Source organism: Squalius cephalus, assembly GCF_949319135.1.
Source record: "Squalius cephalus genome assembly, chromosome: 4".
NCBI classification, from domain to species: domain Eukaryota; kingdom Metazoa; phylum Chordata; class Actinopteri; order Cypriniformes; family Leuciscidae; genus Squalius; species Squalius cephalus.
The window spans coordinates 41,598,774-41,625,176 of NC_137125.1; the positions used below are offsets into that span (position 1 = coordinate 41,598,774).

The 26,403-nt window shown below is 41.6% G+C and overlaps 1 protein-coding gene across 1 annotated transcript; it reads right to left on the reverse strand.

Moving 5' to 3' along the window:
* Window positions 1-10,204: 10,204 nt before the first annotated feature.
* LOC307157703 (plexin-C1-like) lies at window positions 10,205-25,161 on the reverse strand (the record flags this gene model as incomplete). The annotated part of the gene is made up of 12 exons (XM_079869629.1): window positions 24,189-25,161; window positions 23,852-23,971; window positions 22,469-22,603; window positions 21,653-21,753; window positions 21,414-21,525; window positions 21,155-21,314; window positions 19,278-19,392; window positions 19,086-19,179; window positions 17,170-17,208; window positions 16,899-17,032; window positions 10,891-11,070; window positions 10,205-10,502 (listed from the first exon to the last, which is right to left on the reverse strand). The coding sequence occupies exons 1-12, from the start codon at window positions 25,095-25,097 to the stop codon at window positions 10,205-10,207; spliced, it is 2,397 nt and encodes a 798-aa protein (XP_079725755.1). The 5' UTR covers window positions 25,098-25,161.
* Window positions 25,162-26,403: the final 1,242 nt, after the last annotated feature.

Sequence of the window (26,403 nt, forward strand, 5' to 3'; positions counted from 1 at the left end):
TCACATGTGACCTTAGACTAGTATTGTTTAAATTTTTAGAGGTTCAGAAAGAGCAATCTGCTTGCTGACAGCAAGACCGTTCTTAATATTCTGTATTACTGGCTGAAATGGTTAAAGGGGTGGTATAATGCCTTTTTCACAAGATGTAAAATACGTCTTTGATTTCCACAGAGTGTGTATGTGAAGTTTTAGCTCAAAATACCCCAAATATATTTTTATATAACATGTTAAAATTGTCACTTTTTGAGGGTTAGTTGTAGTTTGCTTTTATTTTCAGCAAATAATTTTGTCAGCGAAATACCTTCACCAAGTTTAGTGTTTTTGTTCTTACCTCATATTTAAAATATTTAAAACATACAAAATATTTTCTCCATATTTTGAGTCTAATAGTTTATTTCAACTTGTAGGGTCATTAAAAACTAATATCTTCTCTGGACATTACTTTATAAATATAGGTGAATTAGAAGGGTGAATTAATTTACCCTCTCAGACTCCCCATCTAACTCTAAATGATCTGTTTAAAAAAATATATTACACATATAAAAAATATGAAGAAGTGGCTTTCCTAGAAGATAATGTGCTTTTGATCCTTCCACAAGCGAAGAGCTCAGGAATACGGCTTGACTTGTTGCTATAGTCCATACCTTTATTTTTATCACTGTCTGATGGATTGTGTCTCAAAGCATGTGCTGTGTGTATGAGTGTGTTTCTCTGTGTATTTGTGATTTTAATAATTATGCTTTTCTGCCAGAATAAGGATGGTAAATTTAGTTCTTTGAAGCAGTTTTTCTTCACAAAGGTCATTTGAAGTGACTCCATCAGTAGAATAATAGAGGAAACTATGTCTAACATCAAATACGGCATTGTTAGATTTAGAGCAAACATTGAGTTTGGAGTTTTTCTTGGTTTCACCTCTCATTTTGTGTTATTTTTTCACCTCTTACTAGGAACCTTTCCATTTTGTGAAATTTTTGAAGATAGGCACTGATTTGTTTTAGCACACATTTCTGTATGTATTGCTCAATATTTAGAAATATAGTATAATTATATTGCAATTAATAGCTGAGATAAGTTCTATAACTAGTAATGAAATGGACTTGAAGAAAAGCATTGTAAAATGTTTATTTATTATTAAACTGTGTTTTGCAGTATACTTATTACATCTATAAAATATAAGATTAACAAGAGTTCCCTGAGTAGGGAACGAGACGCTGCATCGATACTCAACGCTTTGGGGAATGCCTTCGGTATGAAGCGTCATGAAGTCAACTATGGAATTATTCCAATCTCGATTGGTGTAGTAGCGTCATTACGTCACTCGTGACGTCGCATGTGACGGTGATCCGGAAGCTAAAAAGGGTCACAGGAACCAGGAAATGTTAGCTTCTGATTGGTCAAAACAAATCGTTCTCAGGAGCGCAAAAAGTGTGGCCGAGGGATGCAGCGTCTCGTTCCCTACTCAGGGAACGAGGGTTACAATAGTAACCTGAGACGTTCCATTTCGTAAGGGAACTCCCGCTGCATCGATACTCGACGCTTTGGGGAACGAATACCCACGCCGCCACACTGAGAGAAATACGCCCTGGTGTAAAGCATCTGGCACACTCACAGACAATTGGAATGAGTAGAGGGCAGATCCAACCTAGCTTGTCATAAGATTTGGTGTAAGAAGGGGAGGTCTGGAGCCGGAGGCTCAACTGACCCCATGGATGAGAACCCCAGACAGTAGAAAATATTAGATGAGGGGTGAAGGCAAAAGCGCACCTCGTACTTCAGATATGAGAGGTTTCTGCAGATAACCAACTGTCTAATTGATAAAGGGGAATAGCTCCTAGCCCTAATACATAACTAGATGGTTTGACTCCTCCCAGCCCGAGGCCTGACATAGGGATCTCCAAGGCTATGACCTTGACCATCCGACACATGCGATGGAGGATGGAATACCTGAAGAATCATGATATTGCCTACAGGCACCTCAGTGCCGGGGCAAAAATAAGGTAGAGTGGCTCCCACGCTAACAAGTAAGAGGGGGGCAGCACCACCACTCTTCCAGGGAGTAAGATGAGCAGGAAGCAGACTCAATAGATTCTTATATATACTGATATTTCATATATCTCGTATATCTCATCCACAGGACATGATGGGTGCCAGGGATAACCTGTCAGCCTGATGCCAATAGGCTGGATGACAGGATCCATCCTCCAATCTACAGGAACATGGAGTTTTTGTGGGAATGTCCCTAAGAGCTCACCCTTATAGGCTTGTGGAGGGCACCGGGGCTGCCACAGAGGCCCTAAGCATGAACGGGAGATCCCATTAGAGAACAGGATGGAACTCCAGTACTGAAGCCAGTGGGCAGTAATTAACTGGGTTCAATGCTGTCCCTAACAGATGTTTAGTTCCTAGTAGAGTGAGGTTCTAGAATGGGTGACCTAACCACCTCAGTGGAAAGGGCAACCTATTTTTCTGGGTTGGTCCCCCTCAGGGGCCAGACCCATAGTCTCCATAACTCCGGCCGTGGATGAAATATTGTACCCCCGGCCTGTGAAAGAAGATCTCTCCTAATAGGGACTCGCCAGGGAGGACTCTCCAAGAGACTAATAAGGTCCGAGAACCAAATTCGAGCCGGCCAGAGTACGGAGCTACAAGGAGTAAGCTCACACTGTACCTCCTGACCCTTTCCAGAACCCCAGGGAGCAGAGCGATCGGGGGGCAAAGGCGTACAGACGTGACCTCGGCCACATCTGTACCATGGCATCCAGGTCCAAAGGAGCTGGATGTGAAAGAGAGTACCAGAGCGGGCAGTGAGAGTTCTCATGAGAAGCGAACAGGTCAACCTCCGCCCGGCCAAACTCTCTCCATATGAGCTCAACTACTTCAGGGTGGAGCCGCCATTCCCCGGGCCTCAGCCCCTGCCTCGACAGGATGTCTGCTCCCACATTATCAACCCCAGGAATATAAATGGATCTAACAGAAAGAAATTTATCCTGGGACAACAGAAGTATCTGATGCGCCAGTTTAGAAAGAGGGCGCGATCTCAAGCCTCCTTGGCGGTTGATATAAGAGACCACCGACATATTGTCTGTCCTAATAAGAACATGATGGCCTCTGAGGTCTACAAGAAAGTGCATCAGGGCAAACAAAAAATATTAGGCAAAAAATAACATCTCCAAGCGATTAATATGCCATGAGAGATGATGGTCTTTCCAAGTACCTCGGGTGTAACGGCCATCCATAACCGCACCCCAGCCGTGAGGGATGCATCCGTAGTCAAAGTCTTTCTCTGTCATGGTGCTCCCATAACCGGGCCTTGAGACAGGAACCATGGTTTCTTCCACATGACGAGAGAACGAAGGCATCTGCGCGTAACTCTGATCATGCGAAAGGGGTTCCCCAGCGGAGAAAACCCCTTGGTCCTGAGCCACCAGTGCAAGGCCCTCATATGGAGCAGATCAAAAGGCACTATGGTGGAATCTGCAGCCATAAGGCCCAAAACTCTTTGAAAGTGTTTGACAGTGATGGCCTGGCCTAACCTAATACTCTTCATTGTGTTTAAGATAGTATTTATATAAGTAGGAGACAATTGTGCCCGCATCGTAACTGAATCCCACTCTACTCCCAGGAACGTAGTCCTCTGAAGAGGAGTTAAGGAACTTTCCTTCACATTGAGTCTCAACCCCAAGCACCTCAGATGACGCAAAACAACATCTCGATGTTGAATTGCCAGTTCTTCCGACTGAGCCAAAATAAGCCAGTCAACTATATAATTTAAGATACAGATCCCCGAAGTCTCAGTGGAGCAAGGGCCGCGTCCATACATTTAGTGAAGGTGCGAGGGGATAAGGCTAGGCCGAAAGGAAGAACCCTATATTGATAAGCGTTTCCCCCAAAAGCGAATCTAAGGAACCTCCTATGATGTGGGATGATGGAAATATGAAAATATGCATCCTTAAGATCTATCGTTACAAACCAGTCCTCGGATCTGATTTGTTGAACGATCATAGGTATAGTAAGCATTTTGAACTTGAATCTCCTCAAAGATTTGTTCAATACCCTAAGGTCTATAATGGGACGCAGCCCACCATCCTTTTTTGGAACTATGAAGTAACGGCTGTAGAACCCGGACTCCCTCTGGTGAGGGGGCACATACTCTATGGCCCCCTTAGCTAAGAGGGTCTGGACTTCATGTTCCATCACCTGATCCTGGTCAGGAGATACCAGCGTGTGAGTAACACCACTAAATCTAGGTGGTCTATACTGGAACTGGATTCTATATCGTTTCTCAACTGTATTCAGGACCCACTGAGATATATTTTGAAGACCCTTCCAGGTGTCTAAATAATCTACTAGGGGGATCAGTCTCTCAGGGCTGACCTCAGGTGTTGTATTTATTTCTTCGGTGACCTGAAGCAATTTTCTGGCAGGAACTAACCGAATAATTTTTTCTACAGGCCTCGTGAGAGGTAGCGAATGTGTCAGGGCCATAGATGTTAGAGCAACACTGTGTGCAATACATTCGCTGGAAGTCGATGCGTCCTGAGGCGCACTTGATGGCGGGAAGCAACATCGATTTCCTGAGGGCTCCGCGGAGCGAAGTTTTAGAATACCCACGCGGAGGGGGACACCCTCAGAGGCCTGCGCATCATGTCAAGGCCTCTTCGCCGAAGCCTTCCTCTCCTGAATAACAGTCCTCAGATCTGTTTTCAGCTTAGAAGGCTTCGACTGAGGGTGTTGCCTCTGGCTCCAGGCTCTTTGTGGGGGAGCACAAGAGGCAACACTCTCCTTCTGCCTCAGCAGGTGTGAGGAGCTGGCGACGGTCCCATGGGACTGCCCCCTGGCAGGGATGAGCTCTTTAAATGTGGCTGACTGTCGTTTCGCCTCCTGAAACCTATCGACGACGTTATTGACTCCGTCGCCGAAAAGGCCAGAAGGCGAAACTGGGGCATCGAGGAGACAAGCCCTGTCCTTGTCCCCGATGCCCGACAGGTTCAGCCACAGGTGTCTCTCCGTGGCTACCAGTGCTGCCATGGAGCGGCCGATGGTCTCCTTGGTAGCACAGAGAGACAAGTTAACCACTCAACGCATATTGTGGATGTCGTCAAAGGCGACCTCCCCGCTGTCGTCCACCTCTTTGAGGAGGTCGGGCTGGTATGCCTGCAACAGCCCCATCGTATGCAGACAGCTACCAGCCTGCTGATATATATGCCTTCCCAACCAAGGCCGATGTTGTACGGCAGGGTTTGGTGGGAAGCGCCGGAGCCCGTAGGGATGATGCAGCGTCAGGGGAGAGATGTGAAGCGAATGACTCTTCAACCCTGGGCATCATCCCATAGCCCTCCTCCCTGGCACCCATTATATTAGAATATAAATGTACATTGGGGCCAGATATTCTCGAGGAGAAGGGCTTATTCCACGATTTTGACACCTCGGTGTGGAGATCGGGAAAAAATGGCAGACTCCAGGCGTAGAGGCTGTGACCGAGTTTGCAGGAAGCAAACTCGCTTCCTGCGTTTCTGGTGGCCAATCGATTTTTAATTTGGCCACGGCTCTAGTCACTACCTCTAGCAGCTCCTCAAAGGCAGGGAAATGGGGTGGCTGCCTCGATGCCCAAAATTTCCAGCTCCTCGGAACCGGATAATTCGAGCATCGGTTCCGTTTCAAGGGCAGAAGAAGCCGCTACGCAGCCTTCCGCACCCTGAACGGAACTCACGGAGCTAGCTTCAGAATGTTGAGAAAGGGCCGAGGGCGTCTCGATCCCCATGAATGCAGACGCCCACAGTTAGCACAGACAGCGCCCTCGAGCGCTGCCTGTGCATGCTCCACTCCCAGACAAACTACACAAAGCGAGATATTCTCGAGGAGAAGGGCTTATTCCACGATTTTGACACCTCGGTGTGGAGATCGGGAAAAAATGGCAGACTCCAGGCGTAGAGGCTGTGACCGAGTTTGCAGGAAGCAAACTCGCTTCCTGCGTTTCTGGTGGCCAATCGATTTTTAATTTGGCCACGGCTCTAGTCACTACCTCTAGCAGCTCCTCAAAGGCAGGGGAATGGGGTGGCTGCCTCGATGCCCAAAATTTCCAGCTCCTCGGAACCGGATAATTCGAGCATCGGTTCCGTTTCAAGGGCAGAAGAAGCCGCTACGCAGCCTTCCGCACCCTGAACGGAACTCATGGAGCTAGCTTCAGAATGTTGAGAAAGGGCCGAGGGCGTCTCGATCCCCATGAATGCAGACGCCCACAGTTAGCACAGACAGCGCCCTCGAGCGCTGCCTGTGCATGCTCCACTCCCAGACAAACTACACAAAGCGAGGGTGTGTCACCCTCGCTTAAATAACCCGGGCAAGGGGACACACACTGCCTGAACAGTTTCTCTTTATTCACCATTTATTTTTATTTTCAGAGTGACAGACAACACCAAATAAGACAAACAGGTTGACATAGAATGTTTGCTGAAGACCAGAAGCTAACATTTCCTGGTTCCTGTGACCCTTTATAGCTTCCAGATCAACGTTACATGCAAAGTCACGAGTGACATAATGACGCTACACCAATCGAGATTGGAATAATTCCATAGTTGACTTCAGACGCTTCATGCCAAAGGCATTCCCCAAAGCGTTGAGTATCGATGCAGTGGGAGTTCCCTTACGAAAGGGAACAATGCAATTGTGTAGGTACAATGAAATGATTCAATGAAAAAAAAAAAACACTCAAAGCCTTCTACTACAAAATAATTGTACTACAGTACTAAATAGCTGACTTGTCCTCTCTGTAGGAACTTTGAATGACTGTTTTTACAGTGTATTATAATAAGTGAGTGTAAAGCGCCACCTGCTGTCTGGAGAACAGCTCCACAGTATGGATCTGATAAGATCAGAAGGGTGAGAAATTATATAAGAATAATATTACTGTGGTGATCTCTGACTTATAGTTATAAATGACTTTACAGCATCATTTTAATTGATAACAAAGTGCAAAAGATAAGAATAAAGAATAAGCATATTAAAGAAAATACTATAGAAAAAAAGACCAAATACTCTTTGCCATGTTTTCCCATCATGAGATCATCAGAATCCCCAAAGCTGATCTGAAATTACAATGTAATAAATTATCTATAATATCATAAAATATCTCATGAAGTTTACTAAGATTTAAACTTAACAGTCAAACTATGAGACCCCCCCCCCAAAAAAATTTTATTAATTAAGAGGCAATATTACTGTTACCATATGCAAGAAAATATCAAAAACAGACGTACAGTTATTGAGTCCACTGCTGTGACGGCTCCTGATTCTCCTTTAATCTTACAGATGACGGCATTGGACTCAATCTTCTCCAAAACACACTGATACTGCTGATCTCCCTGTAGACCAGTCACTTTCACCTCACTCATACTCAAGGTCAATGAATCTGCCTTTTTCTGAGAAAGAGATGAAGAAGAATGTGGAGGTTGTGAGATTCACATGCTGATGTGCAAAAACACTGACTGCTCACAATAATATATTTTCTGAGAGTTTTTAACACCAGGGCCTGAAAAAAATAGGCATGCGTGCCAAAACATGCAGACTGTACATTGATCTTAAAGGGGATAAAATTATCTTATATTGATATAATGCCATTTTTGTACAAGCTAATATGATTCTTTAGGGTCTAAATTAAAAGTTTGTAATATACTTTAATTAAAAATTCTCATTAGTATTGTAAGAAAACGTCAAAATGGTAAGACAATACATAAAACAACAGAAACATGTTCGGCAGGTGTTTCACAACAATGATTGCCTAGCTGTTGTCCCTGGTCCAAGAGATTATCTTAGATGAGAAAGAGTTCCAAGCTTGTACAGTCACTGGTCGCGCCTTATTGAGTCGCGCAGTTGTATGTTCAAGGTTGACAATATTGACAAGGCTATGGATCCAGAATGATTTCATACACATATCCTGCAAATACCATTTTGAACTGAATTTGCTTTAGATTTATATCAGAATTATCATTAAGGAGACAGAAACCAGGATTGGGAACATAAAAAATGTATATCCGCTAAAACTGAATTTACATGCAACCAGAACTTAGAGATAACTGGACACTCCCAAAACATGTGTAAAAACGTTCCAGGCGAAGCAGTGTTACATATATGACAGTTGTGAGTAGGTTGTAATTTCATTTGGAATCTCTTATAAGGTGTGATGTAGGCTCTATGTATGGTTTTGAAGTGAATAGTTGGTGAGCTAGGTAGAAGTCATACTTAAATTGTACCATATTCTCTCCCAATCTAGGTTTATATTTAAACTCCCCAACTCCCTGTTCCATATGGATTCAATTGGTAAAGCCTTGGCACTGTGCTGAATCAGTGCACTATATATTAAAGAGACAAAAGATCTGCCCAGTAATGGTGCAATCCATTGTAACATGGGATGTGAGGGGAGAGGAGAATTCCAGGGAACTCCATACGTTTTTAAGGCTGATCTTAGCTGAAGGTAAACAAAATAAGAGGACACAGAAAGCGAAAAGCGTGTTCTTAAATCTTGAATGGAGCAAAGACCTTGAGTATCATATATATCACCTAATGTATTCACCCCAAGGGATGACCAAGATGGTTGATTGAATGGTTTGCTGCCACATAATAAACTCTGGTTATGCCATAGTGGCGTGTTCTGACAGAATTTAGGTGGGCCGCCCATCCACCGTTCTGCTTTCTTCCACACTTGAATAGAGTTAGCAATGATGGGCCCAAAATTATTTTTATTTGTTTTGTTTGCTACCCTGGAGAATAGTATGTCTTGCAGCTTGTGTGGAAATATTTTAGCAGATTCAATCAATCGCCATGCAGTGGTAGACTGTGGGTCCACCCATGTGCTGAGTGCTCTGATCTGAAATGACCAATTAAAGTGCTCTGATCTGAAATGCACTGTATTCAGACGAACTCTGGGCCAAAGTAATTTGGAGGGGGGCAGAGTGGTAACATAAAGAAGAGGAAATTGAGACGGGGCAATATGTTCATTTTGACTGTATTAATTCTACCTTGAAGAGACGTTTTTAGATTCCTCCATCTATGAATGTCTGATTTTATTTTGCTTAGCATAGTGTTGAAGTGCATGTGTCTTTAAATGATAATAAGCTTTGCTCACCCCACCCCTCTGTTCTGTGCATACACCGTTTGTAACACAATAACACGATAACCATAACGCGTTGTTCATTATAAACGTGGGATTATGAATTATATTGAGAACGTCGTACATAGAAAACATGCCGTAATGTACCTTGAATGTAAACCTTAGCTGCATTCATTGTGAAGCGTGCTAGCGATTTGCAAAGATTAATATAAAGATAAATATAAAGGTCAATAAAACGTTACACTCACTTCAGTTCTTCTGGAGGAACACGAATAGTTGGTACCGATCCTTTTTTCAGGAGCAGCTTCTTATACTGACTCTCGTTTGTAAAGCAGTCTGGTGTGTGAAATGATTCGCGCAAACATGAAAGCATTGACGTTGATCGTGGGGAATATTCCCTTCGAAAACAAAACTCAGCCACTGCGTCTTCAGCGGTTCGGATTTAGGAACATCAAAATGACTGCTGTGTTCGTTATTACACCCAAGAACAGAACACCACAATCGCTTGGACGCCATTCTGCTCATATCCACTCCAGTGTATCAACAATGATGCGCGGACTATGATTGACAGCTCGCTCACGAGCGAGGGCGGGTCTGTGTTGAAACGCTGCTGTCAATCAACAATCGTGAGAGGGGTGTCGATTTTGTGATGTCACAAAATCGAACGGCTTGATTTGAGATGGGGGAAAACATATAAGAAGATTTAAAAAAAAAAACACTGGATGGATTTTTATCATTTTATGATGGTTGTGTACAGGCACTGCCAACACACATTTCAGTACAATCAACTTGTAAAAGTGCATGTACCATTATATGACCCCTTTAAACTCACTGTAATACTAAACTCACCTTAATGTTAACCTGGAGGTCTTTGGCCACCTGTAAGGTGGTGAATCCAGTGAATTCTGGATCAGGCTCGTAGGACAAATGCTCACAGTCCACAGTGGAGTTTCCAACATTCAACCTAAATGAACCTCTGCTATAATATTTATTACCCTTTGGTGAGTGAAACCACATGTCCTGAGAAAGAGAGAGAATTAAAATATGACTAAATGAAGCTACATATAAGCTGGGAATACTATAAATAATGTTTTACAATTATACTAGCAGTAAATTAATGAAACAACCTGACAAAGTTCTCATGCAATATGTGTGACTGTGAAATACTGTTTGACTGTTGATCTCCATATCAGATAAAATGTTGAAAGCTGCTTGACTGGATGTTTTTTTAGGGTAATAGATCACTTTTAGCCCAATGAAAGCATAATAAGCACTTCTTACACCATCGGTTGCGCTTCGGTTGTAATGTGTTTGGAACACTTCATCAGAATCTTGGAAAATAACTGATTCCACAAATTCCATATGGCTCCCTTCAACATGAATCTTCCTTCCACCACTGAATGAAGATATATTTAAAACAATTTAATCACAAAGCAGACTTCAGAATCAGGGAAGGTGAAACTATATAATAAACAAAAATTTTAGAAACTATATAATATACTAAAAATGTATTCCTAAAGAAAGGTTTCTATAAGGGATATGGGATAGGAAATCCCACTTTATTTACAGTATGTATGAAATTTGCACAGCGTTTGGAGTCTATTACATGGATAAAAGAAGGAAATCTTTACATTTTGAACATGAACTCTGTTCCCCCTTGAAATTCACTCCCTGGACTTAGTCCTGATTATAATAAAATTAACAGAAAGTCAACAGAAAGTCCCCACACTGACATAAACGCCTGTATGTGGAAGCTGTTCTGCCAGTGGCCTGAAAGCTCTTACCTCCTCCAGGAGACTGTGGGCTGTATTCCTGTACAGCTGGGCTGGGAACTGTAAGTGATGATACTGTTACCATGACAACGGTCGTCAGGAGTAACAACACACACTTTCACTGTTCCTTTAGTTCCACTGGGAGGAATGTGGAACCTTAAAGTGTCGCTGGAGCGATCAAACACTGGAGATCTGAGGGGAAACATTCATGCACAGATATACAATATAATTTATATCGGTAACACTTCAGAATACTGTTCCTTCATTAATGAATAACTACACAGGAACAAATGAGTAATGCATTAGTAACACTCTAGTAACTACTATTAACTAACAAGAAACTCTGATTAACGAATTAGTAAGTAATTGCGCTCAGTCGGATGTGGTAGTTCACTATTAGCTAATCAATAACTACTATTTTTCATACCTCACTGAAGACTATAAGAACTACTATATACAGGTTAATAAATATTTATAATGCACAATGTTTAATATAAGGTAATTGTAGCCCATTAGTAATGAATCAAGTGTTACTACGTCATTCTAAAGGAACTACTAATAATTTGGATCAGTATTCTAAAGTGAAAAACATGATAACAACCTAATATTGACTGAAGTCACTGTAAGCTTTTTGTCACATGCCTGTCCTGTCTCGTGTAGCACATGTGGTGTTTGTGTTCCTGTCTCTGTTTTGACCCCACCCTCCTTGTTATCTCATTATTGGTTTCATTTGCCCCACCTGTTGTTCCCTCATCACCTGCCTGATTTGTCCCTTTTATAAGTTCCTTTGTGTTTGCAGTCTGTGTCTGATCGTTGTCTTGTTTACATCTCCCGCTTTCCCGTGAAACCCCGGTATGTTGTTTTGAAGTTGTAGTTTTGGTTATTTCATGTTTTTCCCCTTGAGGGTTTTTGTTTCACTTCATGTTTCTTTTATTTAATAAATATTCTTTCTGCACTTGAGTCCTCTCCTTTAGTTTTTCTTTAGTTATACGCAGTGGTGTAGTGGTAAAAAAAGAGGTGGGTAAACTATAAATTCTGGTGGACCACGACATGGTCACCCGGTAAGGTGGGCCACTGCCTACCGTTGTATGTGTATCCTGATGACATCGCTATAGGCTATCATTTGATGGTACTACCAAGGGTATCACTGGTTGTTCCCTCATCATAGGTCACACAATCACTATTCAATTCATACATTAATCTAAGTTCTTGTTAAAGAGACTCAGAAAGGAATAATATGGTTGAAATCTATCAAATTTAGTGTGGACCGGGGACAGTTGCAACACTTTTTGCATTTCTCTCAGTTACTCAGACTATTTGGACTAGACCAACCAAATTTGTACATATTAAACTTCTGTCTGCCAATTACCCATACCATTTAAAGATGATTATATAAGACATATTGTTCACAGTATTTATTTGAATGGAAGAAGTCAGATGTTGCAACTGACCCCGACCCAGGGACGGTTGCAACATGTTAAAAATACCTTTAATTTCATTAATTAACTTAAGCTTTTTGTCTCAATGAGCATAGAATTCTGAAAATATTAACTGTTTTAGGCCTACTATAATATTATAGTATTATTTATTTCAATAATATTATTGTAGTCTTTTTTATTTATTTAGTCATATTTATCAAATAACAGTTATTGAGTTTTGTTTGTTCATGTGTAGAACATAGGCCTACACAGATTCAGTGTGCAGGTGTTACAGATGCTATTCAATCTCTCCATATTTCAGTGTCAGACAGGAAGAATTGAACAGTTTGCAATGCAACAAACTTTTATTAAACATGCAATTTATATATTGTTGCTTGCAACCGTCCCCAACCCTATCAGCCATGACAGAACATCATGTGCCTGCTAGACACACTGACTTTGACACATGCTAACCATGCCACTTAGAAGTCAACAAAACAATAATTCAAACGAAGTAAGTTTTGTTTAATTCATACAAAATTTCAGGACAGTATGACAAAAATATATCTCATGAAAATGTTTACTTTCATACCTCCAAAACAATTTTTGTTCAACAAATGCAGCAGCATATGTTGAATATGTCTACTGTCTTTTTGGAGGGGGGAGGGTCTAACTGTGCATGTTCAGTATGAGTGTCATCACGCTAGCTTGTTTCTGATTGGAGAAAAATGACATGTTGCAACCATCCCCATCCATGTAGAAAAGTCTTTAACCTGGTGCAGGCTTGATTCCCTCTGAATCTCTTGCACAGTTGGGTTTTGACATGCTCCCTACATTAAACCAGCTGCCTGTAAATCACTTTTTTTGCATCGTTTTATTGATTTCCTGTTGCGACTGCGATCAAGTTTCATTCTCGCGCAGCTTGTTTAGTAACATCACGAGCGTGTGTTTTCTTCTACGTGTGTGCGCCGTTCTCTTTGTTCCGTGTGTATGTGTGTGTGTGTGGCGCGCGCTGCGCTCTCTGCTCCGTGTTTGCGCGCTTTTCTGCTCTGTAGTTAACGGCCCAAATGCTCGAATCATGTGCCGATCGGCGATCACGCACTGGAAAAGCAAAGTCCGCTCAAATAACGTGACATTTAGAGGTGGATAAACGCAATGTAGAGGTGGATAAACGCACTTTAGAGGTGGGCAAACGCGATTTCCAAATTTTGGGAGGTGCGTAAACGGCGTTTACGTGCGTTTAGCCTCCACTACATCCCTGGTTATACGTGACAGAACGATCCGACCATGTTAAGGACTCAGCAGAAGAATTCACGACACCCACCAGGCCCTCCTGTCTCGTGCCCCCACTACGAACGCATTATTCGTTTTCAGGCACTAAGTGCCCTCCGCCAACAAGGGGCTGACCTGAGGAAGTTCGCGGGTGAATTCCTTAGAGCGGCGGAGGGTTTAAAACTTAATGACGGACCTCTAAAGGACCTCTTCTTCAATGAGCCCATGGACTGGGTTCTCAGGAGGGCGTATGATGGGTGTACCTTTGAGGCTATGGTGGAGGGTCTTGCTCGCTTTCAGGAGCGAGAAGCCAGGAAGGTGGTTCCGGTGGTCCCGAGTCCGGTGGTCCCAGTTCCGGTGGTCCCGAGTCCAGTGGTCCCAGGTCTGGGGGTCCCAGTTCCGGTGGTCCCGAGTCCGGTGGTCCCAGTTCCGGTGGTCCCAGTTCCGGTGGTCCCAGTTCCGGTGGTCCCAGGTCTGGGGGTCCCAGTTCCGGTGGCCCCGAGTCTGGCGGTCCCAGTTCCGGTGGTCCCGAAACGGAGGAGGAGAAGAAAGACTCCCTCCGTGACTGTTCCGGTGGTCCCTGTTCCGGTGGTCCCTGTTCCGGTGGTCCCTGTTCCGGTGATCCCGAGTCCGGTGGCTCCTAACACGGAGACCATCCCGGAGGTGACTGTTGTCCCTGATACACTGCCCAGGCGTCTTGCTCTGCCCGCACCGCCCAGGCATCATGCTCTACTGGCCCCGCCCGAGCTGCTCGCACTGCCTGCACCACCCCAGCGTTCCGTCACGTCTGCCCAGCCAGAGACTGTTCACGTCATGTCTGCCGGGCCTGTGTCTTCGGACAAGATGGCCGCTACAGAGACTGTTCATGTCACGTCTGCCGGGCCTGTGTCTTCGGACAAGATGGCTGCAACAGAGACTGTTCACGTCACGTCTGCCGAGCCTGTCTCTTCAGACAAGATGGCCGACGCCGAGCCTGTTCTCGTCACGTCTGCCCAGCCAGAGACTGTTCACGTCACGTCTGCCCAGCCAGAGACTGTTCACGTCACGTTTGCCCAGCCAGTGACTGTTCACGTCACATCTGCCGAGCCTGTGTCTTCGGACAAGATGGCCGCCGCCGAGCCTGTTCACGTCACGCCTGCCGAGCCTGTGTCTTCAGACAAGATGGCAGCCACCGAGAGTGTTCACGTCACGTCTGCCGAGCCTGTGTCTTCAGACAAGATGGCCGCCGCCGAGAGTGTTCACGTCACGTCTGCCGAGCCTGTGTTCCCTGACAAGATGGCCGCCGTCGAGCCTGTGTCTGTTCCTGAGCCTGAGCCGGTGGTGTCTGTTCCTGAGCCTGAGCTAGTGATGCCTGTTCCTGAGCCTGAGCCGGTGGTGTCTGTTCCTGTTCCTGAGCCGGTGGTGTCTGTTCCTGTTCCTGAGCCGGTGGTGTCTGTTCCAGTTCCTGAGCCGGTGGTGTCTGTTCCAGTTCCTGAGCCGGTGGTGTCTGTGTCTGTTCCTGAGCCGGTGGTGTCTGTTCCAGTTCCTGAGCCGGTGGTGTCTGTTCCTGTTCCTGAGCCAGTGGTGCCAGTGCCAGTTCCAGTTCCTGAGCCGGTGGTGTCTGTTCCAGTTCCTGAGCCGGTGGTGTCTGTTCCAGTTCCTGAGCTGATGGTGTCTGTTCCAGTTCCTGAGCCAGTGGTGCCAGTGCCAGTTCCAGTTCCTGAGCCGGTGGTGTCTGTTCCAGTTCCTGAGCCGGTGGTGTCTGTTCCAGTTCCTGAGCCGGTGGTGTCTGTTCCAGTTCCTGAGCCAGTGGTGCCAGTGCCAGTTCCAGTTCCTGAGCCGGTGGTGTCTGTTCCAGTTCCTGAGCCGGTGGTGTCTGTTCTAGTTCCTGAGCCGGTGGTGCCAGTGTCTGTTCCAGTTCCTGAGCCAGTGGTGCCAGTTCCAGTTCCTGAGCCAGTGGTGCCAGTTCCTGAGCCAGTGGTGCCAGTTCCAGTTCCAGTTCCTGAGCCGGTGGTGCCAGTTCCAGTTCCTGAGCCAGTGGTGCCAGTTCCTGAGCCAGTGGTGCCAGTTCCAGTTCCTGAGCCGGTGGTGCCGTCTCCACCGTGGCCGCCCGAGGGGTCGTCTCCGCCGTGGCCGCCCGAGGGGTCGTGGCCGCCAGAGGGGTCGTCTCCGCCGTGGCCGCCCGAGGGGTCGTGGCCGCCCGAGGGGTCGTGGCCGCCCGAGGGGTCGTGGCCGCCCGAGGGGTCGTCTCCGCCGTGGCCGCCCGAGGGGTCGTCTCCGCCGTGGCCGCCTCCGCCGTGGCCGCCCAAGGGGTCGTGGCCGCCCGAGGGGTCGTGGCCGCCCGAGGGGTCGTCTCCGCCGTGGCCGCCCGAGGGGTCGTGGCCGCCCGAGGGGTCGTGGCCGCCCGAGGGGTCGTGGCCGCCCGAGGGGTCGTGGCCGCCCGAGGGGTCGTCTCCGCCGTGGCCGCCTCCGCCGTGGCCGCCCGAGGGGTCGTGGCCGCCCGAGGGGTCGTCTCCGCCGTGGCCGCCCGAGGGGTCGTGGCCGCCCGAGGGGTCGTCTCCGCCGTGGCCGCCCGAGGGGTCGTCTCCGCCGTGGCCGCCCGAGGGGTCGTCTCCGCCGTGGCCGCCCAAGGGGTCGTCTCCGCCGTGGCCGCCCGAGGGGTCGTCTCCGCCCTGGCCGGCCGATGGACTGTCGTCTCCGCCCTGCCCGCCCGATGGACTGTCGTCTCCGCCCTGGCCGCCCGAGGGAGAGTCTCCGCCCTGGCCGCCCGAGGGAGAGTCTCCGCCCTGGCCGCCCGAGGGAAAGTCTCCGCCCTGGCCGCCCGAGGGAGAGTCTCCGCCCTGGCCGACAGATGGACTGACATTTCTGTCCTGGCCTCCCGAACTCTGTGGTCCGCCCTGGCTTCCCGAACTGTCCATTTTCCCTGCCCTACCCTGGCCTATTAGTTATTAACTATTAGTTCACGGTTTAGTTACCTATGATCACGCGCGTGAACTCGGCAATCGACTACTTTGGACTTCAACTGAAAACAGGATGTAAACACAGGTATTTGCGCTGGCTTAAATAACATCATTTTTATACATATCTTTCACATCTACTGCAGTCAGATTCACTCGTGTTCACTCTGAAGGAATCACTCACATTTTCTGTGCACTTGTAATTTGACCGGAGTTCTCCTTTAATAAGAGTTTCTTGTTAGTTAATAGTAGTTACTAGAATGTTAATAATTCGTTACTCGTTTGTTCATGTGTAATTATTCATTAATGAAGGAACAGTATTCTAAAGTGTTACCTTTATATCAATCTACACACATTCATAAATACGACTAAACACAAACACACAGAGTCTCACTCTTTAGAAATACACTCCAGATCCCCTTGAATATTAATTTTAATGACAGATTCCAGGTTCCTTCCTCTCAGTAAAACATTGTTTCTGCCATGCACAGAAATCTTGTTGGGCTCCAGAGAGAGAATCTCTGGCTCCTACAGGTGACAAAATGGTGGGCTCATTGAAAACATCATACAGACAAAGACAAGGAAAAAAATCCATAATATAGCACAGTATATAAGTAATTGAACATTTTGTTATAAAAACAAAATCCTCAGCACATGACACTTACTTTGTAGTCCATGTCAGAGAATAGATCTTTACATGCATCCTAAAAAGTAGAAAAAGAGAGAGAACTGAGCGGTTCATTTACTTCCTGACTTGGCTTCAGTCAACACAATGATATTTCTGCTATCAACAATAAATTAAGTGCAAACAGCCTGCTTTCTTGATAAGGCCATTTATACTAACTCTGGACACCATTTTCTGGTTGAGCCAGACAAAATTACCTAAATCAATTGTGCTGATAATAGAAGTAGTGGCGCCTTTTTTCTGAACTCATTCTCCTCCCTTTTCCCATCGCATGTCAGGTCGGAGAAGCATTTATTTTAAATAAAAATCAAGAAAATATTAAAAAGTTATTGAATACTTTTTTATAGTAATATACAATACACTGAGGTGCAAATGGTATCTGCCACTATTTGCACTATATAATTAGCATCTAACTACACTCTAAAAAATAATTATGTGGCTTAGTAAATATTACAGTAATATTTAACTTTATTAACTTAATACAATCTCTGAATATCGTTTACTTGATTGTTTGAGTTAAACATACCAAAATAATTGACTAAAAATCCAACAGTTAATTTTACCTAAAATTTACAGTTAAATTTAAGTTTTTTTTCACTAAATGAATTTAGTATTTGACTAACCAATTATTTTTATATATATATATACATATATATATATATTATATATTCAATATTATTAATAAACATTTCACAATAAACACAAAAGAAATTGACACTCTTGAGATATTGAGTAAGTTTACTCAATTAAAACAATGCACCCTTCCCCCGCCCTCTGACTTGAGGACAACTCAATGGTTGAGTGAGCGCACGCTGTTTGAATTCTCTCCAGTCCAGAACAGTTCTCTCTTCTCAGCGTCGCAGAATTGGTGCATTTGCATTTCCTCTGTGAAATTCAGGTTTGTGTATGTTTTATTTTATCTATGAAATCATTACTGTGCTTTAAATTATTTTATTTAATGCAAAAAAACCTACAGAGGCGTAATGTGACACCTAAACGAGAGTCGCACCTGTCTTTTCGCGTGATTGAAATGCCTTGCATAAAACACACAAGTTTATTCCTAATGATGATAAATATTTAATTTGGATGATAAAATGTCCTTAGAACTGTGCACCGTTTGTTTATTGGCAGGTTATGGAGTCAGTCGCTCGCAGTATAGAGTGAAACGCTGGACGGCGGTCTGAAGTTAGGAGTTCACCCGCAGAGCACTAGTCCATCTCCGGCACGAGAACCAGCGCTGATCCGGTGATAATTGGGTTACAGACTGGTTGATTACACTTGAATTAGGCTACCTGAATGTTTAAATGTTTCATTTTTACTTCTAAAATGTTTGTTAATTGAGTTTAAATGTAGGCAATATTGTATACATGTTAAAACATGTAAAAATATGCTTTACAATAAAGGCCAATGTCATGTGGTGGTTGTATGGAATACTATTTTACAAAGGTTTAGAGGAAATAAAAAAAAGATAATATTACTCATAAATAAAAACAGTTAATATTACTCATAAATATTGGTTTTTAAATGTTTAAATGTTAAATAATTTATACTCAATTTTATTTGTTAATGTACGAGATGTAGTTACTCAGATTTACTTTATTTACTGTACTTGCATTTACTCAATTCAAAATACAGTATATTTCATTGATTTCACATCTTTAAAATGTACTCAATTTTTTTGAATGTAAAAATGTTTCACCAAAAAAATTGAGTAAATCATAGTTAAACATTTTAGAGTGTACTATTTACACTTATTGCAAAGAAAATACTGCTATTTTCACTTAGTGAAAATAGCCGCTACCATAAATTAATCATCTTAACTTTTTCTGAAGATTATTGTTATTTCTCAATAAACAAATATACTGTATTGAATAGTTTGGTTAAACATGGTCTCACCTGTACGTGTAACTGCGGTCCAGGTCCATGTTTCCAATCACAACGCTGAGAGGAAGAAGACCACTGACACCCAGATGAGACACACTGCACACACCTGCATTTATTTAATGTCAAATGTGACTGAAATGTCTTAAAACACTTTATGGCATTTTGAAGAATGAAAGAATCTCTTTTAGGCGGTGCAGTTCTTACTGTGTATATGAAGGATTTGGTGAATTATTTGTGATATTCAAGCAGTTCCTCAGTGTCAGCGTCTCTGTGATCTTCTGATCCTTATGAACAGCAACTATAGCTGAGACTTTTAAATCTGAATGGATTGCAAAAAAATCAGGATGAAATTTTATAAATGATTACATGGCTTTATGGATATAGTTAGTCATCACACACACACAAAAAAGAAAAGGATTCAGGATTCTCACATTTATATTTACTGTATGCATTTGCCAGACATTAGAATCCAAAGTGGCTTACATTGCATGGAAGATATACTATATTTGGATCAGCTCAGTCATCTCTTTTTTTTTTTCTTTTTTTTTTTTTGCGGCTTCACAGGTGTCATGACTTGAGGCTTACTACCATGGTTACTGTTGCTGAGAAAGTGAGAGGAAATAACTAATGGAAATAAGACATTTCTTGTGCGGTTGCTCTGTGGTCATACAATTTAGACAGAACTTTCCTCCCTACAGCCGAACAGACACACATATTACTGAATCAATGTTACAAGTCCCTGAGTTTAAATAAATAAATAAAAAAATTAAAAAATACACACAGATTATAAGAAAAAGAACTAGGAAAAAAATGATGTTAAGTAGTGAAGGCAATTTCAGAATACAGCACATTTTATGTATGTTGTCATCATAGGTTATGCTGATTTGAGTCTGATGTTGTGTATTTACACTTTCTTGATCTGTTATTTGGAAATCATTTGTGCTAATTGTCTTTTATCCACCTTATTTTAATCTAGCAGAAGCGGCCATTTTAAAACTTTGAACGTGCTTGGCTTCTGATGTCATACACTTCCAGTTACTTTAGTTGTACAAAAACAGTCCGTTATGCTTGATATTGCAAAATATCTTGATATTGTAAACTGGAATTTGTTATATCATTAACTTAATTTATTATTGTAATCATAAACTCACTGGTTTGTTGCACAAATAGTTTAACCATTTCCTGAACTTTGTTACTCTTCCAGTTAATTACCTTTAGCAGCTAATGAATCAGAAATCATCTCTCATATTCACAGTAAACAGCTTAAATTAAAAAAATAAGATTGACTACTTATTATAGGAATATACTTGTGTGCAGACATTAATTGCATGTTATTTGCAATTAAATGAAAATAATTTTTAAATTAAATTATATTAAATTCAATTAAACTTACGTTTAACATACTTAAATGGATAGTTCACCCAAAAATTAAAATTCTGTCATCCTTTACTCACCCTCAAGTTGTTCCAAACCTGTATAAATTGTATAAACACACTGTATAAAGACAAAAGATAATATTTTGAAGATATGGTTAACCAAACACTTGATGGACCCCATTGAATACCATAGTATGGAGAAATAAAATACTATGGAAGTCAAGGGGAAAGAATGTTTATTTCTGGGTGCACTATCCCTTTAAAGTATACATATGTCATAATTACTCCTATTGTCTGAAATATGCTAAACTAAAAAGTAATTTCTATTGAAACTTGTATGTCATGTAGCTCTTTAAATATATTTGTAATTATACATTTGCAATGATGAAGTTGCAATTAAGTACATTTAAAATATATTAACGTATTGAATGGCACTACAGTTAAAATTTAAATCAAGTACTTGACTTATTAAAACAATGATTTAAAATACACTTAAAAGTATTTTTTTTTATTTGAAATTATTACGAAGTGCACTTTTTAAGTGTACTTAAGTGTGGCAAGTGTTTAGTCATGGAAGTGTACTTTCGTTAATACATATATCTATTTTTTAAATATACTTTTATAATATGTAGTACACTACAAGTGTACATTCAGTACAATTAAGCAAACAACTACACCAATCCAATGTACTGACAGAGAACCAACCTCCAGTATAAAGTATGTGATCAGAAAAACTACAGGAGCAGTTTGGGAAAACTGCAGTCAGATCAGACCCGTCACACAGATTCACACTTCCTGTGGTGAAGGAACATGAGAAGGCGGGATTTCCTGTGCTCTCCAGACTCAAGGCAAGATGTAGCGTAATCTGTGTAGGAGAGGGTATTGATTGATATGTCAATAGAAATTGCGAATATGTTGTCAAAGCAATGAAAAATAGTTATATTTCAAACAAATATAATAATACCTTTCTGGAAGATTTGTCATCCCAAGCCTGAAAAGAAACCAGAGGTTCCTGAAGTGAGTCTTTTGGGGTGGACATCCATGGAGATTTTGAACATTCGTCCTGGTTGGAGCATCTAGACAAGCAGAAATATATTATTTAGAGTTGTTATGCCAAGTTGCATCATGTTGGCCATGTTACTGATTTTTTTAAGTAGCTAGCATACTTAATAAATACTTTAGTGCAACAGATATGAATCTGACCTCTGTGTGTTCACACACCAGCCGCAGAGAGGATCCAGAGCAGCTCTGCAGTCTTTCAGAGAGCTGTATTTAGCACACTGAACCACAGACACTCTTCTGAGCTACATCAAAAACATGAGCAGAAAGCAAGTAAACATCCACTATTGCGTTCCCACTGCTTTTTAAAATGAGAAATAAAACCCCAGATAGGTTGATTACAACAAAAGAAATTTGTTGTCAGATTACAGTTGTTCCCTCCGCAGCTCTAGTAAAACCCATTGCAGCAGTGTTAGATAGTTTCTTAATTTAATGTCAGGATAATATAATTGTCACCATTATGTTCAGTTCATATCAGTTGTTTTCATTCATCACCTGTGTTTCCCTGTCTGTTTCCCACCACCAATCTGTTACCATGGACACTGATCACCTTCCTCACAGCTGCCTGTTGTTTGTGTTCATCACCACAGTTCATTTAAGTTCCTGCCTGTATTCAGTTCAGTGTCCGGTATTGTTTGTCTATGTCTAACCTGATCTCCTGTTCCTGAGTTTATATTATTAAAGTATATTCGAAATTATCTTCATCTTCATCTTCTTCTTCATCGCGACGAGCCGTGACAATAACGTAAGGTATGGTGATATAAATGGACCTTACACTTGATTTTTTTAATGGCTATATTTAGTTAATAATTGTGTAAATGCAGCATCATGAAATCGTGAAAAGGTGCCAAAGTCTATATGCTTCACAAATATTGTCAAGCTTGAAGAAACAACAGGTTAAAAATATATATATATATTAAATGTTGAGTATCACTTTTTAATTACAGTTTTAAACCTCACCTCTTTCCTCAGAGCGATGAAGATATATTTGAAATCTACTGGATCAAAGTGTATTCTGGGAAGCACTGCTCGTTCATCATCAGATTTGTACAGCACTATTGGACAGCCTGGTGTGAAATTCTCATCCAACATACGCTAAAAATACAAACCGCATCATTATCCAAACTTTACTCAAATCAAATCATTATATGATTGTGCTTTATTAATGTAATTTATTCGTGTCACTAAGATATCGAGTTCCTATCACCGTATGATTATTCACAGATTCCACAAAAGTGCTCAAGTTTCTCAGAAATGCAGAAACTAAGTTACAAACTACAGATCTAACAGAAACTAAAACAGACTGTTAATATAAAGACACAAAAAGAGAGTCAGAGTGAAAATATGAGCAATTAACGAAGCACATTATTAGTCATTGCTTATAATTATTAATTTATTTTTCCAAGTGTCTGTGTGTAGGTCTTATTTAAATGGATTTTTTTTTTTTTCACATACATTTGTGTAATTTTTTCGATATTTTTCCCCTCCACATAGATACCTCATTTTCTTAACTTTTTTTCACTTTTACGCATTGTTTTGTTTACACTGATTTTATTGCAACTTAATAAAGGTTTAATATATGGGTAGTTGGCATGAAATTTAAAGCACTATTTATCTAATTGTATAATAAAATGATTATACATGTTGTTTTATCATGTCATATTAATCACCAGGACCGTTTCCAGAACATATATAATTAAATATATAATATAATTTAAAACAATAATATAGTCCAGCATACAACTACACTAAAAACCCATTTGCATTTTGCCTAAAGTCACAAAAACTCTTCAATTCCACCAACAACACAATAATAATAAAAACAATACATACAAAATAGCAATAAATGTACGTCTGTATATTGAAGTGTACTAAAGACATTGTGTGTACTCACCATTGAAATAGTTGAAAGTGATGGGTCTCAGTATTATAAATATGTAATTATGTTTTATTATATTAATTATGTTTCAAGTTCTTTTTTGTTTAATAATGCATTAAATATGAGTTTTTATCAAGTTACCATTATAGAGATTAGTGTTCCTTTGAGCTAAATGCTGGTTAAGACGTTTCGTTATGGAATATGTGAATGGCCAAATCCACAGATCTAATATTATTTTTGCTCTCAATAGTAAGTTTGGGGAAGAAACCACTTGTTGTGTTTGCAGTAGTTATAGGCCTATCATTTTAATGTCATGACCATTTTTAAACCTATAGAGTCCATTTTCATGACCATGTGAATAACATAAACGATACGATAACATAAAACTTACTTACTTACAGCCTTGTTCTGTCTACAGAGGAGGGTTTTTCTGAAATTAGTGAAAAATAAGATATGAGACAGACCTTTATCAGTTGTCCATCACTGGTTCCTATGAACAACACAATCCAGGATCCACTTCTATCTGCTGCCACTGATGACATTGAGCTGTACTTGAACACCACAGAGAGCGGCTGAAGGTTACTACCACTCTGCAACACAAAGAACAAAAATATTATGACTTTGGTGAATAGTGAAATTAAGTTTTGTCATGCAACATATTATATATTCTATTACAACTATACATAACTCAAATCGGTAGAACAGCTAAACATTTGTAAAAAACATTTTTTTATAATAAGAAATAATTTTAAAAAATTAAAAAAGCATCTATGGTGAGCACATAAATGCTGATTTTCCAACCTCAGAATCACATCTTTCACCAGTAGCGCAGAAACCCTTCACTTTGCCTTGAACTCTACTGATGTCGTACAGAGCCAGCGCGGTGTTCTCCGGATCCTGCTGATTCTGCGCACTGAACACTCCTGCCCAAATAACACCGTTCCCTGAGGGAATAACGGTGGAGGAGACGAGCACTGGACGAGCTTTATCATTGCAGCACTCTATCGTTGCAGCCTGTAGGGATTTAAAGATGTCTGTCTTTTTTCTTTTATTGCTGTCCATCCGCAGGACGTGCACTTTCCTCTCAGAGTCAGTCTTTGCGTTGAGAAATAAGTAGGACTCTGAGGGAGAAACTCTCTGGAATCCGTCAACAAACTCCACATCTCTAGCGGTGCTCTGGATGAAGGGGGTTAATCCGTCTTCTATGTAGTTGAAAATCCCACCAGTTTGAGACTGTAAAGTGTTCCACAATTTAACAACAGGATACGGATCTTGAGGTTTTGTTTGTTCATCCTTTTTCCCAACCAAAAGGTACTTACTGGTACTTGGACCTGCTATGAACGCAACAGATGTCTCATTCTGTCTCGGTCCTACCGATATACTTTCATCGTAAATACTCTTTGTAATGTCATTCAGATCAAGAACTTCACAATATCCATCTCTAAAAGTCCCACAGGTTATCAGGGTGTCGTTGTCGTCAAAAGGCACTAGAATGTTGACTCTATTTTGATGAGTGGCATTAGTGATGTCCTTCCTCTTCTCCTCAGAAAGATCGAGTCTCATCTGATGTAGTCGATGGTCAGTAAGAACGAACAACTTACTTTTACCAACTACAAAGTCCTTGATGTCTCCATCAAAGTTCACCACATCACCGCAAATGCAATGTTTCAAAAGTGGGACCACAAATATTGCAAGTAAGTATCCTCTCATCTTGCATATCTGAGAGATCAGCTGAAGTTTCGAGATCTTGTCACAGAGATCAACTGCGCTCAGATGCGTCCACGGCTGAAGTGGATAGAAGTGAAAGCAGCGGCTCTGAAGATGCCTGATGACTTCCTGGCTTGTTTTGTAAGTTATACCATTTCATGATGAGACACTTTTCATAATCCTACATAAAATAAGAGTAAAAGGAACTCTCTCTTGAAATCATTTTATTGACTTTATATTTATTATAATCTTAAATAACTCTTATCTTAAATATCTGAACGAGCAGTTGGACAGGCCTACTTTTGTAAGAGACAGTTGGACAGGCCTTCTTTTGTGAGATCCTGTTACAGTGATCATTCTGCTCTCAGATGTGTCCATGGGCAAGCCCGGATTACCCATTGGGCATTATGGGAACAGCCCAGGGGCCCATGCACACTTGGAGCCCAAGCGAGGGGAAGGATTTTCTTTACATTTCAGATAATGACACCATTTATAACCAATAGGGCTGTAACAATACACCAATCCCGGTTTACATAAGCAGAGAGCAGTCTGTTTTCTTTTGTTTCGAAGTTTAAAAGTATATATTTCAAACTTTCTTTTTTTTTTTTAACATTCTCTTTATTAAATTTTCTACATTGGCACATACACCTAAAAATAAAAAAAATAAAAAATAAAAAAAAAATAAAAAAAACTCCAACAAAATTCACTTTGCGAGTACAGTGTGCAGAAATATTAGTATATGTAAACAATTTATATTTTAACACAAGTAATGATATAGGGAAGAAAGAAAGAGGAATAGAGAAGAGAAAAAAAAAGAAAAAAAAAAGAAAAAAAAAAAAAAGAAGAAAAAAAAAAAAAAAGGGGGGATAGTATAATTAGTATTGGGGTTAAGGTTCAATTATTGCTGTCTTATTAAAATAATGAATAAAGGGTTTCCATACTGCATAAAAATGATCAGTCTTACTTTTTAAGGAAAATCTAATCTTTTCTAGTTGAAGGTGGTGCATAACATCTCTAATCAGGATATTTCAAACTTTCTATAGATATATTTCTCAGGTCTGTGAGGCAAGTAGGTTACCGTATACGCTTAGTTTCCATTCATTTATGAGACTAGCTCCAGTTCACTCGCCGGTGCCTCCGTGTCGTGATTATCTATTGTCTGCTATATTTACTAAATCCAGGCAATTGGTTGATGAAACATTGATTAAAATGATTTTTCCACCTAAAAGTTAAAGATTTTTTTGTGTCACGTCCGTAACGCATGTGTATTTTCCTCATATTAAATCTAAAACCATGTGTAGACTGATAT